General features: G+C 42.4%; 1 protein-coding gene across 4 annotated transcripts in view; it reads right to left on the bottom strand.

Moving 5' to 3' along the window:
• The window catches only part of PALM2 (paralemmin 2), a 322636-nt gene that overhangs the window by 61831 nt on the left and 245386 nt on the right, over positions 1-15419 (bottom strand). For 3 of the 4 annotated variants that reach the window (XM_011966381.1, XM_011966379.1, XM_011966380.1), the window contains one exon: positions 8795-8925. In XM_011966381.1, the coding sequence (XP_011821771.1) occupies positions 8795-8925 (131 nt within the window). The remainder of the gene's footprint in view (positions 1-8794; positions 8926-15419) is intronic. The other variant, XM_011966382.1, reaches the window with a different exon arrangement.

The raw sequence follows: 15419 nt of genomic DNA, 5'->3' as shown, positions 1-15419 counted from the left end.
GATCCTCTGTAATAATGACAGTTGTTCCAGTATAGACTTGGGTTTTATTTTGCAAGTAAATGAGTTTCCTGTCACTTTCAGGCTTTGGGGAGAGACTGTTTTTTGACTCCCACTCATTATGTTCATTGTAAATTCAAGAATTAGATAGGAGTTGATCCACATAACATGTCAGTTATGCATACTCTAAGATTCTATGGTTTTATGAACTGTCATAAAATTATTGCCTTTGCAAAAGCAGCACAATATTGAATGTAAAAACCAAAAAAGCAACTATTTCTTTTTAACTCTGAACAGACTTTCATGGCTCAGTGTTTAAGAGAAATCTTATATTTTCAAGCAACTGAAACACTTTGTCATTTTGCACTGAGAATCACTAATGTTATCTTCATAAATCTTTTTAGGGTTGTGTATTATGAAACTACTTGGTGGTGAGATTTTCATCTTAGTATCAATACACATAATGCCAGGCTTTTGAGCAGTAGTTCTCAATTCGGAGAGATTTTGTCCCCCAAGGCAACATTCAGCAACGTCTGGAGACATGTTTTATTATGATGACTGTGAAAGGGTGATGGTGCCCCTGGAAACCACTGGGTAGAGGCCAGGGATGCTACTAAATATCTTGCAATATTCAAGACAGCCACTCACAACAAATAACTATCCAGCCCTAAATGTCAATAGCACAGCTGTTAAGAAACCCTGTTCTGGGGGATGGAAGAAACAACAATAACAACAGCACTATTCTTTTTTTTTAGAGGCAAAGTTTTGCTTTTGATGCCCAGGCTGTAGTGCAATGGCACGATCTCAGCTCACTGCAACCTCTGCCTCCTGGGTTCAAGTGATTCTCCTGCCTCAGCCTCCTAAGTAACTGGGATTACAAGCTCTTGCAACCACGCCTGGCTAATTTTTTTGTATTTTTAGTAGAGACGAGGTTTCACCATGTTGGCCAGGCTGGTCTCGAACTCCTGACCTCAGGTGATCCATCTGCCTCGGCCTCCCAAAGTGCTGGGATTACAGGCATGAGCCACCGTGCCTAGCCAACAGCACTGTTCTTACTGACAGCCTGCTGTTCTTGGCACTTCACAAACACATCTGACCTCTACACATTACACCAGCACTGGAAGGTGGGTATAGTTTTCCCCAATGTACAGGTGAGGACACTTAAGTTCAGAGAGTTTACATGGCTTGTCCAAGATCAAACAACTTGTAAATACAGAACTAGGACTCCAACCAAGTTTGGTCAAGCTCTGAGGTCTGGCTTTCTAGTGAGTTTGCTATGCTGGAGCCCTTTTCAGAAGCACACACGGTTTCTAGCAGAGGTTTAGACTGTACACAGGCTAGAAAGTACAATCAGGAACAAAGGGCTTCCAAAAGAGACAGAAGGGAGCCAAGCCTAAAATGAAACCTGCACTTCATGAAAGAACCTGAAGGGGGCAGTCTCACCATCACGATGACCAATCACAATAGGCTGAAGACTGGCACCTCCAGGGTCGTGGTGCATCTGACACACCGTCTTCTGAAGATGTGTGTGTGGAGGTTGAGGAGGGAGAATCACATTACCTGTCCCTCCTACATCACGAGGTGAACGTTAGTGTAATTTCACTCAATATCAGAGGTCTCAAAAATTTTTAGCTTAAGATAACTTCTGTTGAGATTTTTGAGAACATGCTTTAGAATTAGGCAGAGTTGAGTTCAAATACTTGCTCTTTCACTTATTATTTTTTAAAATTATTTTTCATTCATCTTGTATTTTCTTCCATTGATTGTTTTTAGTGGGGGGCAACAAGTTACTTCACCTCCTGTGCGTCTCTTCTCTCATCATCATCATCACCATCATCATCACTACCTCATGGGAGTATTATGAGGCTTAAATTAGAAAATTAATGAATTAAATGGAGGCAGAAAACCTAGGCCACTATCCAGAAGGGAGTGACAAACCAGGAAATATTACACAATATAGTGACACTACTATATAGTTTACTGTATACATAGCATATATAGTTTTATTTTGGAAGGAAACAAAAGAATGGAAACAATAATTGGGCTGCATTGCCAAATGTGGCTGAACATGGGATGGGGACCCAGGCTGGAAGTGCACAGATGTGGAGTGCCACTGTGGAGTGCTCCCCTCCCTGCTCAAAAGAACAGTGAATCACAAGTTAAAAATAGCAAATGTGAAGAACACAATGAATCCCAAGCAAGTGTCCTTTGTGATTTCAATGAACGTTTCAGTGGTTGCCTTCTCTAGAACAGTTGTAAGTAACTGTCATCTTCTTGGTTGCCAAACCCCACCACATAACATACAGATGCTTAATAAGATACACATGCTTATGCCTGATGTCTCTACGTCTTTGGCTTTAAGCCTCCTAACAATGTGGGAAATTAAGTGAATTCTGGTATTTGCCAGAGACCCACACAGGTACTCAGAGAATTATAGGTCCAATGCAGAAATGAAGAGTACACTTGTATCCTGATTTTTTTTTTTAAGTTGCTTGGCTCTCTCTAGGTTAGCAACTGAGACTTCAATATTTTATTCAATGAATATTTGATATGACATATTTTAGAACAGACAGCTGTTCTGATGAATTAGTCATCTCTGTGATGAATCAGTTACTTAGACCTAGCCTTTTGCTTTTTGAGAACTCAACCTCTTTCCTCCACTCTGACCCGTTTGCAAAACCACTTCCTTCTATAACAGTAACATTTCTTGGCACAGGTACATTGTTGAGAAAAGAGATCTCTAACCAACTCCTCAAATTAGAGAAACTCAGAATACCAGGGCTGGAAGATCCTAAGAGATCTCTCACTGAAGATATGAGGAAACTGAGACCAGAGAGAGTGAAAGACTTGCCCAAGGTCACACAGCAAATGATCAACAGAGCTAGAATTAATACCCTGGCTTTGTGACAGCTCATCCCATTTTCATTTAATACTCATGAAGTTTCTCATCTTCATTGAGGTTGGTCTGCCCCCAACTGATAAGGTTGGGAAACAAATTTTCCCGATATTTCTCACTAATAAAAGGAAGTTAAAAACCCTATATTTTAAACACTTTAGTAAAACCCAATGAAATGAAAGAGAATCTTAAGTGGGAAAGTGACGAGGCAGGCAACAAGACTTGATACTTGGGGTAGACATGAAGTAAACAGGGCTAGGTGGATCTAACTACCTAAAATCTCCAAGAGTATCAATCTGAGGTCCACATGTGGCCGCCAGGGACCCACCACACACAGTATCAGCATGGACAATGGCTGGCAATGGGCCCAAGCCAGAAACAATCTCTTGGGCTTTCTCAATATGTCACTCCAACAAGAAGCAAAGCATTCAGAAGATGTGGACATTCAAAAAAGTCAAAAAAGGAAATGTCTACAGATTTTGCTTTCAACAATTCCAATGTTATTTAGCCTATTTTAATTCTGGTTTCCAGGGAGCCAAAAATATACTCCTGACATTACCCAGGGAAAAGCTGTGCAAAAGAATGACTACCTATTTCTCCATGGTGGCAGCCAGGTTTTCCTCTTCTTTTGCAGCTGCTTTGGTGTCACCTCTTCAAGACCACATTACTTTGAATTTTAGCAAGAAATCTTGGAAGAATGGTAGAATTTTCTGGCCTTTGGTAAAGTGGACAGTTTTCCCAACCTGGATCATCCTTAGCCTGATAAACCAAGGCTGTTTCTAATCCACTTCAAATGAAAGCTTGGCTCTACTGTGGGGCCTATGGAGGAGAGATTTCAGTTCTAAGCCAGAGCTACTCTCACCTGCAGGAATCCCCAAAGCAGGTTTCACATTTCCTTGGGTCAAAGTAGGAAGGCTCAGAAACAGTTTGAATCAAGGGTTGGGATGTCCTTTATCCTTGTGTGTGAAGCCAGTTTTCTCATAAACATGATTCACTTCCCCCTCTCCTGGGGGGTTTCTAGGTATTAAAAATGGGATTTCATTTATGATCTATCCATTTTTCCATTTACAGCAATCATTCTTGAACCTGACTATACAACAGAATTATCTGGAATGCCCTTTTAAAAAACAGATTACAGGACTCCTTACTTGGGTCACTAAATCCAAATTTCCTAGAATGAGGCCTGGTAATTCCTATTTTTTAAAACCTTCCCAAGTGATTCTAATGCCCAGGGTTTAATATTCTAGTTACAATTTTTCCATCCTTCCTTCCTCCATTCCTTCCTTCTTTGTGGGCTGCCCTCAAAAGCTAAGCACCACATATAATAATTCTGGCAGAAAAACAACATTCACCCTTCCAAACCACCACCAATTTATAAATAACATTTTGGAAAAAAAACATGTCTGTAAACCTGGAACTTCTTGTACAGTTACTGGCACTGTAAAGAATCACAGAATTAGAATTAAAAGGTGATTATGTTCTTTCTTCTAGGAGGTACCTAGGGAAATAGACATCTGTCTAAGTAGAAATTTGCATGCTTTATTTGAAGTCTTTGCCATATTCAAAATGGCCTACACATAAAGAATTAAAGAATGACCTAGATCCTACCTACACCTGAAGTTCTGAGTTATGATACCATTATCTTTTTGTTATCTAAACTAAATGACCCAATTTCCCTTAGTCTTTTTTTGTAGAAATGTTCCTTGTTCTTTGGTTACCATTCTCTATTTCTCCTTCAGTGTCTTCAAGCTATTCTTAGTTCAACAACAAGGATGAAAATACCTTCAGGGCACAACTGTACTAATATAGTTTATAGATTGCAAACAGTTGATGTATCTCTTTAGGAAAATCTAATTGATTGCTGGGGGTGACTTAGACTAGTGGGCCCAAATCTAAAGATCTACAGATCAATGTTTTGCTTTGAGTAAAGGTTTCCCTTAAAATTCCTTTATTTAATGGTTCTGTATCTGATCTTACACTTTTCAAGATTCCTATTATATAAAGATCAGATTGCAACTTTGATCTTGAAGTCACTTATATTCTCTCTTACTCTCTTCTTCCTTTCTCTCTGCATTCTTGCATTGTTGTAGTTAGTCCTCTTTATTTTTATTTTTATTTTTTGAGATGCAGTATCACTGTGTTGCCCAGGCTGGAGTGCAAGGGCGTGATCTCAGCTCACTGCAACCTCTGCTTCCCAGGTTCAAGCGATTCTTGTGCTTCAACCTCCCGAGTAGCTGGGATTACAGGCGCCCATCACCACACTGATCTAATTTTTGTATTTTTAGTAGAGATGGGGTTTTGCCATGTTGATCAGGCTGGTCTTGAACTCCTGATCTCAGGTGATCCAGCTGCCTCAGCCTCCCAAAGTGCTGGGATTACAGGCATAAGCCACCGTGCCCAACCAGTCCTCTTTCTTTTTAAAGGGCTTTTCTGTATTTTCTCTAATGCCGGTCCATTTTCCCAAATGCATGAAGTTTTCAATTCAACAATCATCCTTCTGGAAGACTGAATTATTCGTCCCTATTCTTCACCCTTCCCTGATCTGTGTTCCTTCCACTAAAAGTTGGCTGGCTGTCTCCTCCCTTGGTTTTGGGCTTGCTCATTGACTTGGTTTGGCAGATGGCTTGTGGGCAGTTCTGAGCCTCGGCCTTGTTTCTGTTCAGTCCTCTTGTACCTCTCCCATTGCCAGAAAGAGACAGCATCATGGTTAGCCTGTTAGTGCAGGGTAAACAAGAGTGGACTCAGGCAACATGCAGCTTGGAGTCACTTAGGTGAGCTCAGCCCTATCAGCAGAGCCATGCCAGGCAATCCACAGGGACTTTGTAACACTGTGGGGTACTCATGTTTGCAATGAGCCTTTAGAACTATTCAAATGTCATTCTGTGAGTGAGAACTAAGCTATGTTCAACTACAGGGAAATGTCTTAGGTGACTGAATGTCCTTTATGGGAAGAGAGATAACAGCTCTTTCTTCCCATAGGATTGAAGATTAAAGACACTAATAAACATTGTGGTAGAGAAGATGCCAGCAAGATGAAGAGAAGCAGAAGCTGATTTCCAGGGTAGGAAGAAACTCCTCCCTCAGGAGGCCCTGCAGAGGAAATGATGCTCACCACAGTCCTGTTCCTACAGAAAGCAGCTCCAGGGAGCACAGTTCATCCCAGCACACATCCAGTGCCCATTTGGCCCAAAGTCATGACTAGAACAGAAGAAATGGCCCCTGAATCCAGACCTCACCATACACCCCTGTAGGCTATTGTGATTTCCTTCCTCTGGCTTGGGATTCCAGCTCTTAATGGGCAAGACTGCCTGCATACATTGAGTGAGCTCTTTATTCCATTGACTTAAAGAATAAAAAGACCTTTATTAATTTTTTTTCTGAGTATGATTATGACCACCTGAACAATAAACCAGCCCCTAACTTGCAACACCTCATTCCAATGGTCGATTTAGCCAAAAACTGAGTCTTAGTTTAAAACTCTAGCCTCCACATGCAATGGCTCATTCTACAAGTGCAAGTTACCACCTATTGGACCATAATAACAACATATTTGCATTCAAGCCAAGGTTAAATTGCCAATTTGATTGGAAGACCATGTTTCCCAATGCCATTTAAGAAAAATAAAAAAGGATGGACACTTTGGTTCACACCTGTAATCCCAACACTTTGGGAGGCTGAGAGGGAAGAATCACGTGAAGCCAGGAGTTCAAGACCAGCCTAAGCAACATAGTGAGACTCTTTCTCTACCAAAAAAAAAAAAAAAAAAAAAGCCAGGCACAGTGGCATGAGCTTTTATTCCCAGCTATTTGAGAGGCTGAGGTGGGAGGAGAGCTTAAGTCCAGGAGTTTGAGGCTGCAGTGAGCTATGATTGCACCACTGCAGTCCAGCCTGGACAGCAGAGTGAGACCTTATGTCTTTAAAAAAAGAAACAAAAAGAAAAATAGGAAAGGTCATGTAACTAACTTTATCCTATTTTCCAAATCCTTTCTGCCTTCTGTCTATAATAACACCTACTCTCTCTATATATATGCATATAATATACATATGTATGATATAAATTGTTGGTAACAGTTTAGCCTTTATCCTTTGTATTCTAAGAAAAAGCACGTGCATGTACATGGGTGTGTGTGAGTATATATATGTATTTGTATATACAAACCCTCCAAACTTTTGCTTGGCTGGTTTCCTTCACAAACAATGTTTAGCCAAGCTGCTCTGAAAGCTCTTTAAAATGCATGAGGACCTAAGCAAAGTAGGGACATAGTCTGAAGTATGCCTTTGGGATTTACTCGGCTTGCTTTTCCCTTTAGTGACACTATTACAGGTGCTCTCAGAGTCTTCATTTGCTGTTGGTTGTAAGTGGCTGGTAGCAGTTTAGCTATTACCCTTTGTATTTTAAAAGAGCTCATACTAGGTACAGTGGTTCATGCCTATAATTCCAGCACTTTGGGAGGCCGAGGCAGGCGGATCACAAGGTCAAGAGATCAAGACCATCCTGGCCAACATGGTGAAACCCTGTCTCTACTAAAAATACAAAAATTAGCTGGGCATGGTGGCGGGTGCCTGTAGTCCCAGCTACTCGGGAGGCTGAGGCAGGAGAATTGCTTGAACTCAGGAGGTGGACGTTGCAGTGACCCGAGATCATGCCACTGCACTCCAGCCTGGCGGCAGAGTGAGATTCCTTCAAAAAAAAAAAAAAGACAGAGAGAGAGAGAGACAGAGCTCATAAGCTCAGAAGACAGAGATGAAGCTCCAGATGGTGATATTTCAGGCAGAATTTGGTGGGATGGGTTGGAGGGATAGATTTGGTTCTAAAGCATCTATGTGTACCACTTTCCATCCCTATCTCATATCTCTCTGGCTAGGTATCCTGGGACCTGGCGTGGCTATAGCTCCCAAGTAAAAACCTACATTATTGCTCTTGTGTGAGCCTGGCCAGTCATTGGCCACAGACAGGTCGCTTATTTCCCAGATTGAAATGATCAGATCCTGGTTGAGAACCATAAAGAAACCACTCTCTGAGCAGTGAAAGCAGACAATGCAAAGTGAATTTGTAAAGCACGGGCACATAACCATGAGCTCTCACTCAGCACATCCACACTCTTCGTTTTAATCCCAAGACTGTTGACTACAGTTTTCCCATTTCGAATTGACCAGATATAGCAATGTTGAAAACAGACTCACTACAGCAGCAATTACAGCTAACAACCTGACCCGAAGGAGGAAAAAGATGAAAGCTAATATAAGAACTCAAAGGGAGCACCTGAAGGGGCAAGCTGCTCACAACACCTCATGGGCCCATGAAGCCATCACTGTGCTGTATTACAGCCCAATGCAATAATTAGTATTCTTTGCAGCCACAAAAAAGGATAAGATCATGTCCTTTGTAGGGACATGGATAGAGGTGGAGGCCATTATCCTTAGCAAACTAACGCAGGAACAGAAAACCAAATATTGCATATTCTCACTTACAAGTGGGAACTAATGATGAGAATGCACGGACACATAGAAGGGAACAATACACACTGGGGCCTTTCAGAGGGTGAAGGGAGGGAGGAGGGGGAGAATCAGGAAAAATAACTAACGGGTACTAGGCTTAATACCTGGGTGGTGAAATAATTTGTTCAACAAATCCCCATGATACAAGTTTACCTGTGTAACAAACCTGTATTTGTATCCCTAAACTTAAAATAAAAGTTAAAGATAAAAATAAAAAATAATTAGTACTCTGTGTCGTAACTCTGGGTCATGTGGAAAAGTTTAAACAACATCAATGTGTTTAGCAAGAAAATTGTGAAGTACAGGGGAAGGTAACAGTATTGAGAAAGGCCACCTAGAGGAGAGCAGTGGTTACTGCACCAAAAAACTGTTGCAGGGGTTCCCTGGCTGGAATCCACCTACCTCTGAATGTTATCTTCGAGTTGCTTGACTCTGAACTCATCCTCTTCAGACTGCCGCCTCCTGGCTTCCTCCTCTTCTGCAGTTCCAGCGGGTATGCCCTGCAGCAGCCATTTCTCCCGAAGCACTTTGGACTGTAGGAGTGAGGGAAGACAACAGACAAGATGATACTTTTCAGTCCACACTCTCCTCTCCCTCTGCAGTGGTGCTGTTTTAGCTTGACCCTTCACCAGTGCTGCCTGAATCGCTGCCTTGGCCTCCTCACTAACTTGGCTCCCTACTTCCCTCTAGACCAACACCCAAAGAGATTTATATCTACATCATTTTCTATTATTAAAAAAATTTAAAAACAGAGTGAACTGTATAATGAATGACCATGTAATCTCATCCAGATTTAACAATTATGAACATTTTGCCATATTTCACCATATATTTTTCATCAAATGATTTTAAAGTAAATAACAACCGTATTTTACCCAACAATATGTCAGTAGGAGTCTCTAAAAATTAAGAACATTTTTCTATGCAACTGCAATTTAATTAAAAAACTTTCTAAGACCACCTAACATCTGGTCCATATTAAAGTGTTTTTAAAAGATGGTCATGCCTCTTCTTCAGTTACTCCCTTCTTTAATGGCTCCCAATCATCTTCAGCAATAATCTCCAAATGCTATAAAAATCATATGCCCCTAGGTGGGCATGGTGGCTGATGTCTGTAATCCCAAAATTTTGGGAGGCAGGAGGATTGAGTCCAGGAGTTGGAGACCAGCTTGGGCAACATAGTGAGACCTTGTCTCTACGAAAAATTAAACAATTAGCTGGGTGTGGTGGTGCATGCCTTAGTCTCAGCTACTTGGGAAGGCTGAGGTGGGAGGATCGCCTAAGCCATGTAAGTCAAGGCTGCAGCGAGTTGTGATCATACCACTGTATTCCAGCCTGGGTGATAGAACGACACCCTGTCTCATAAACAAAACAAAAAAACAAAACAAAACAAACAAAAAAACTATACATCCCACATTTGCAAGTGTACTACAATACGGTACAGTGGAATAAAAAGCTTTTGTTTCAGGTCAATGGTTTGGAGGCAGCAACTACTGCTTTAAGAGGGGAAATGAAAACAGTTCAGGAAAAAAGCACGTTGAAATTCCCTAAAAGGAAGAGCAAGGAGAGGTAGATGTGAGAGCATAATTTTGATTCAGGTTCCACTTACATGGTCCCTAGATGGCTGATGGCAGCAGCTACTGACCCTGTGCCTCATGGCTGAGGACCAGTGAGCATGACCATGGGCAGGTCAGTGGTCACCAGAGGAGACCACAGTGAGGATGCAGGGCACATGACCAACTCTTCCCAGGAACAGTAAGCAACCAAAGGAAGAGCAGGAGCGATGGCTATGAAGCCAGCTAACACAGAATAAAGACCTGGCTCTTTGGCTCCCTGGCTCACTGGCATCACCTCTGTCCAGAATTTCATTTGATCTCATCAGGCAGGGTGAGCGAGGTGAAAGGAAAGAACTCTTCTAACGACTGAGAGCCAGGGAATGCAGGCTTGGAGCAGACTCCCTGAAGTTCTTATGAGCAAAGGATGCACAAATCCATAGACTCTCATTTGTATGCGGCATTAAGGGCATTTTATTATGAACCTACAAGATGAGTCTTTAAAAATTCCCAACACTAGGCCGGGCGCGGTGGCTCACACCTGTAATCCCAGCACTTTGGGAGGCCAAGGCGGGTGTATCACCTGAGGTCGGGAGTTCGAGACCAGCCTGACCGACATAGAGAAACCCTGTCTCTACTAAAAATACAAAATTAGCCCAGTGTGGTAGCATGTGCCTATAATCGCAGCTACTTGGGAAGCTGAGGCAGGAGAATTGCTTGAGCCCAGGAGGCAGAGGTTGCAGTGGGCTGAGATCATGCCACTGCACTCCAGTCTGAGCAACGAGAGTGAAACTCTGCCTCAAAAAAAAAAAAAAAAATTTACCAACATTTAGTATTAGTAAGTTAGACTTCACTAATGGTCCTGATTCACTGTTCTATTGAGAAGTCCAGGGGTCATTTGGTGCTGTAGACACCCTGCTCCATGCCCAGGAACAAGTTCAATCAGCCTGGAATTCCTCCACTTCCAGGATAGACTCTGTGTTGACAATATATCATCAGTGTGGGTTCAGGTGACCACGGTTTTTATTGATGTTATTCTTGCCTTTTCATTACAAATCATTATTTGTTAGAGATCTGTTTGATTACTCTTGCAGCACATAGGCAAGTTTATGGTACTTGACCTGTAATTTTTTAATAATTAGGCTTAAAGACTTGAGTTTGTTCACATAGAATTATTCCTAACTATACTCTTACAGTAATTATAGACAGGAGTCACCCCCACACCCCAATATGCGTAAACAGTCATGCATCATTGGTAACATGCTGCCTGTTGAATGTGCTCTGTATAAATACTGTGCATCTACCACCAGGGTAGGTATTAAAATGTACAGTTTTTACATTATAGGGCATTGTTTGATAATATAAAATCATGTGTAAAAGAGTGCAGTACAATTTGTTTACGTTGGTTGCTTATCAAAGCTTTATCAGAGATTCTTTTCCATTGGAAAGTGGGAAAGGGTGGCAAATCGGTTGCTCTTTCTACAAAAAATTCAGAACCATTGTTCTCCACATAAACCTCTCAGAATTTCCCAGACAGACCCTGTTTGCACATTATGAGAGGCCATTTTTTTAATCAATTAATGTTTTTATATTTTTATTCAGATATTTGATCTGGTGTAGGCACAAAATAAATTGTTAATTGGTAGCAATTCTGAAGTAGAAGAATGATTATTGCTTTGCTTTTCTTGAACTATAACTTGGCTCTAAAATTTACTCTCAGGAATCGGGTAGAGACTGCAAGAGGCCATGCTGAACAGTGGCTAACAGCCTGAGCTCTGGAACCAGTCTGCCATTTACCAGCTGAGTGAGCTTGAACAGGCTCCTTCGCCTCACTGAGCCTCAGTTTTCTCATCTGTAAAATGCAGACAATAGCAGTGCCCATCTCAGAGGGTTGTTATGAGGATTAAAGGAGTTTATGGGCTAAAAGAGCCACACACACACTTAGTACTATAGAAATGTTTACTATTATTGTTGTTCATCCTGTTCCCTTGGCCTCTGCTTTATTTACCTAAGAAAGAACAAGTAAAATACCACCAGAGAAGCCTTCCACCTCTACTGGCTCTGAGACACACTCCATGGCCCTTTCATAGTATCCTCAAATTGTCTTTTTACATCTGTTCCCCCCTGTAGCCTGCCGGTTCCTTGAAGGCTGGGACTGTCCTTTATCCACCTTTGCATTCACTGTGTCATCCAGAATTTCCCAATTCATCCATTTATTCATTCAGTCAAGGGAACTGTAGCCCAATTCCCTTGAATGAATGAGTAAATGGATGAACTGGGAAATTCTCAACTTTCCTTCACTCTAATTATTTGGGAGGGATAGGGACCACACTTTCAGGGTGCTTCCTGTGCTAAAGATGTCCGAACCACAGACAGTAAAAACCTTAGGATTCTGGGGGACAGATATCCTGGAAGCCTTGGCGTTGGTGTGGACCCTTCTGGAAAGGCAGCTGTGGACAGTCCTGGCTGTCTCCACCCCAGCAGGGATGCTCTGCAGCCACATCTTCTTGCAATGTAAGTGGCTGCTCTTGGAATGTTCTCTCTCCTCTTCTTCACACAGTGCCTCCTGCCACCACATGAAGGCTCTAGGCCCTTACTGCTCACCAATTTAGCTGCCACCATCAGCAGGTAGCTCTGGCCAGAGCAGCCTGGTGACTCTGGTCACCCAGAGGTGTATGTCCCTCTATTTCCATCTCTTTTCTTGATACAGGCATGATATCATTAAGAACATCCCCACAGGAGGAGCCAGGAAGAGAGGCTCCAACAGAAAAAGGCAGTAGTGGGGCTGGGTGCGGTGGCTCATGCCTGTAATCCCAGCACTTTGGGAGGCCAAGGCAGGTGGATCACCTGAGGTCCGGAGTTCGAGACCAGCCTGGTCAACATGGTGAAACACGATTTCTACTAAAAATACAAAAATTAGGTCGGTATGATGGTGAGCACCTGTAATCCCAGCTACTCAGGAGGCTGAGGCAGGAGAATTGCTTGAACTCAGGAAGCAGATGTTGCAGTGAGCCGAGATCACGCCACTGCACTTCAATCTGGGTGACAGAGCATGACTCTGTCTCAAAACGAAACAAAACAAAACAAAACAAAAAACCTGGAAAAGGCAGTAGGCCTGGTCTCACAGAATCCTGTTTCACAAAGGTGTTTAGACATTTTTAAGAAGCCAAAAATGTATCGTTGATTTTCCACTTGGCTCCAAAGTCATGCTGTCGGGAAATCACCAACTCAACTCAAAAGGCTTCCTTAACTGACTCCAGATCCCCCTCATGTTGTCTCCAAAATGTCTCCAAATGGAATGGGGTATACTGAGTGTGCCATCCGAAGCACAGGTTCCCTAAACTGTGCTGGCTTGTATTGGCTGCCCGAGTGTTTCAGAATTTAGTGGAAGCAGAGCTCAATAGAAATAAAAAATTAAAATTAAAAAAACTTTTCTTTTTATGGCCTTTATTGTCCAATTACATAAAAAAAGTATCATATCTAACATAGTATCATAGCTTTAGTAGAGATGGGGTTTCACCATGTCGGCCAGGCTGGTCTCAAACTCCTGACTTCAGGCCAGAGTTGGCCTCCCAAGGTGCTAAGGACCGTCAAACTTCACATTTGTCAAATGAATGTCACCATGACAAGTCAGTACAAGGAACGAGCAGATGGGGAGCTGGGAGCTGGACAAAGGGGATCTTGACAGGGGCTTCTGAAAGGAGGACAGAGGGAACTCCCAAAGTAAATCTGTTTCTTGCTCTACTGGCCTGGCCAGCTTTGGAAAACAAAAACAAGAACTGAGTTTCCCAAACTTTAGTATGCATAAGAACCAGCAGGAGAACTTCCTAAGACAGATTCCAGGACCCACCCATGGAGACGCAGATCCTCTAAGTCTGGCATAAGGCCTGGGAATTTGAATTTTAATAAGCTCCCAGGTGATGTTGTCATTGGCAATGCCAGACTGAGGACCACAATTTGAGTAGCACAGCATGAGGACCTATGACTATCCAAATGCTTGAAGAATACACAAGCTTTCTCAATGGCTGGCCAAACACCATAATCTAAAAGAACTCCTCATCCTCTCCTTCTGTGTCTCCAACTCAGGAGCAGTGGCTCTCTTATCCCTTTCCTAGGTGCCAAGAACTCTGCCAGTCCCTGAAGTCACAGCCCAGGAAGACAGGCAAGTCCCTACTCTCACCCAAGCCTTCATCCCAATAAACAAGGATGCAAGATAATTTCAGACTATGATGCTGCCTAGGAAGAGGTAGATAGGACAATGTGACAAATGGGGGCCAAGGGAGGACACTTAAAGTGGGAAAGGTCTCTCTGATGACTTGAATATTCGAGCTGAAATCTGAGATCCGGAGGGGTGTTCCAGGTGGAGGGACTGGCAAATGTACCAGCCTGGCGGTAGGACAGAGTTTGGTGTGTTTGTGGACCGGAACAAATGCCCGAGTGGTTGGACCACAATAAGTGAGGTTGGGGTAGGAGGGCAGAACAAATTGAAGATGGAGAAGAAGGCTGGGGCCAGATTAGGTAGGATTCTGTAGCCTTATTAAGGAGTTTGCTGTGTGTTCTAAGTACAATAGGAAGAACACATTGCAAAGGGCAGGATTACAAAGTACAAGTGATGGGAGTTTATTGTATGGTTCAAGTGACAGAGCATATTAGCTTGAAACAGAAGAGAGACAGAAGAATCAAAAGGCATGGTGGTACATTCTGCAGGTAAAATCAGTGTGACCTGTAATAGATTAGATGTGGGCTGAGAAAAAGGGAAGGATTAGGGCGACGTATAGATATTTGGTTTGAGTGAAAGGGTGAATAGCGGTATCATCAATTGGAGACAGGGAAGAGTAGAAGAACAAATGATAGAAAAGCAGAAAATAAAATCTTTCATTTTGGGCATGTTAAGTTTGAGAGGCTTCTAAATGAAAGTGACATCCATCTAAGTGGACATGTCAGAAAAGCAGTTGAACGTGGACGACTGGGATTCAAGGGCCATTGGCTGGAGATGTCAATTTGGGAGTCATAGATATATAAATGGTATTTGCAGCCATAGTACAGGGTGATGATGGTGATAATATGATCATTCTTATAGAACTCTTACTGCTTTATGTGCTTTACATGTAAATCCACTTAATTTTCACAAGCATCCCACGAGGTAGGTGCTAACATTAACTGACTTATCCATGGTATCACACCGAGTGAGCTGTGGATCTGGGATTCGAAGCCAAGAGGTACACTCTGCTGTCTTGCCTCTGTGTAAGATCACTGAAGAATCCTTTTTTGGCTCAAATAGGATTTACAAAATCATCAGGTGCCGCTGATCCACTTCCTAACATGGAAAACTATTTTTCAGCTCCTCTAATGGTGGGTTCCATATTGATGCTCTCTCTCCCCCACTTGCCTCTGAGTCCTCACAGTCAGGGCTATATCTTTTATTCATCCATGGAGGCTGACATGTGAGGAATTCTTGGAAAATCATGCACATA

The sequence above is a fragment of the Mandrillus leucophaeus genome, unplaced genomic scaffold, assembly GCF_000951045.1.
Source record: "Mandrillus leucophaeus isolate KB7577 unplaced genomic scaffold, Mleu.le_1.0 Scaffold76, whole genome shotgun sequence".
Lineage (NCBI taxonomy): Eukaryota > Metazoa > Chordata > Mammalia > Primates > Cercopithecidae > Mandrillus > Mandrillus leucophaeus.
The sequence above is the reverse complement of the archived record's forward strand: the minus strand, read 5'-3'. Positions and strand labels throughout refer to the sequence as shown.